We start from the raw sequence: 442 nt of genomic DNA on the forward strand, positions 1-442 counted from the left end.
TCATGAGCCCAGCCTTGCAAGCTAAGTTGTATGATTTCAGTTCTTTCAATTACGGCAAAGGAGCCACCCACATTTCCGGCCTGCATGCCGCGTGCGGCTGTGGCCAACATGCCCACCTGCGCAACGCGCTGGCGCACCTCGTCCTTTTTCGCCAAGAAAATTTATATACACTTGTACACGCGCATTTTGCGAATCGCACGCGCGCATCCGCGCGTTAAAATTCGCTCCTGGCTTTGGGCGTCTTGTACGGAGTGTTTATTCGGCACAGTACGACCGGACACAATTGTGTGAAGGGGCTGCTTAAACATTGCCGTGCATTACAGCAATCGGTGATTGGCCCTGAGAAAACTTACAAACCTGTATCGTAAATTGGTGATCTTCCAGGAATGGGCCCACAGTGCAGGCTTCAATCACACTCTCAGCTGAGTCCACGAAAGAGAAA

At 51.4% G+C, this 442-nt stretch overlaps 1 protein-coding gene across 1 annotated transcript in view; it reads right to left on the minus strand.

Moving 5' to 3' along the window:
• Nucleotides 1-349: 349 nt before the first annotated feature.
• The window catches only part of VOLCADRAFT_108414 (uncharacterized protein), a gene marked incomplete at its 3' end in the record, with an annotated part of 1,196 nt that continues 1,103 nt past the window's right edge, over nucleotides 350-442 (minus strand). Inside the window, exon 4 of the mRNA XM_002958965.1 lies at nucleotides 350-357. Within this exon, the coding sequence (XP_002959011.1) occupies nucleotides 350-357 (8 nt within the window). The remainder of the gene's footprint in view (nucleotides 358-442) is intronic.

The sequence above is a fragment of the Volvox carteri genome (assembly GCF_000143455.1).
Source record: "Volvox carteri f. nagariensis unplaced genomic scaffold VOLCAscaffold_115, whole genome shotgun sequence".
Classification (NCBI taxonomy): Eukaryota; Viridiplantae; Chlorophyta; class Chlorophyceae; order Chlamydomonadales; family Volvocaceae; genus Volvox; species Volvox carteri.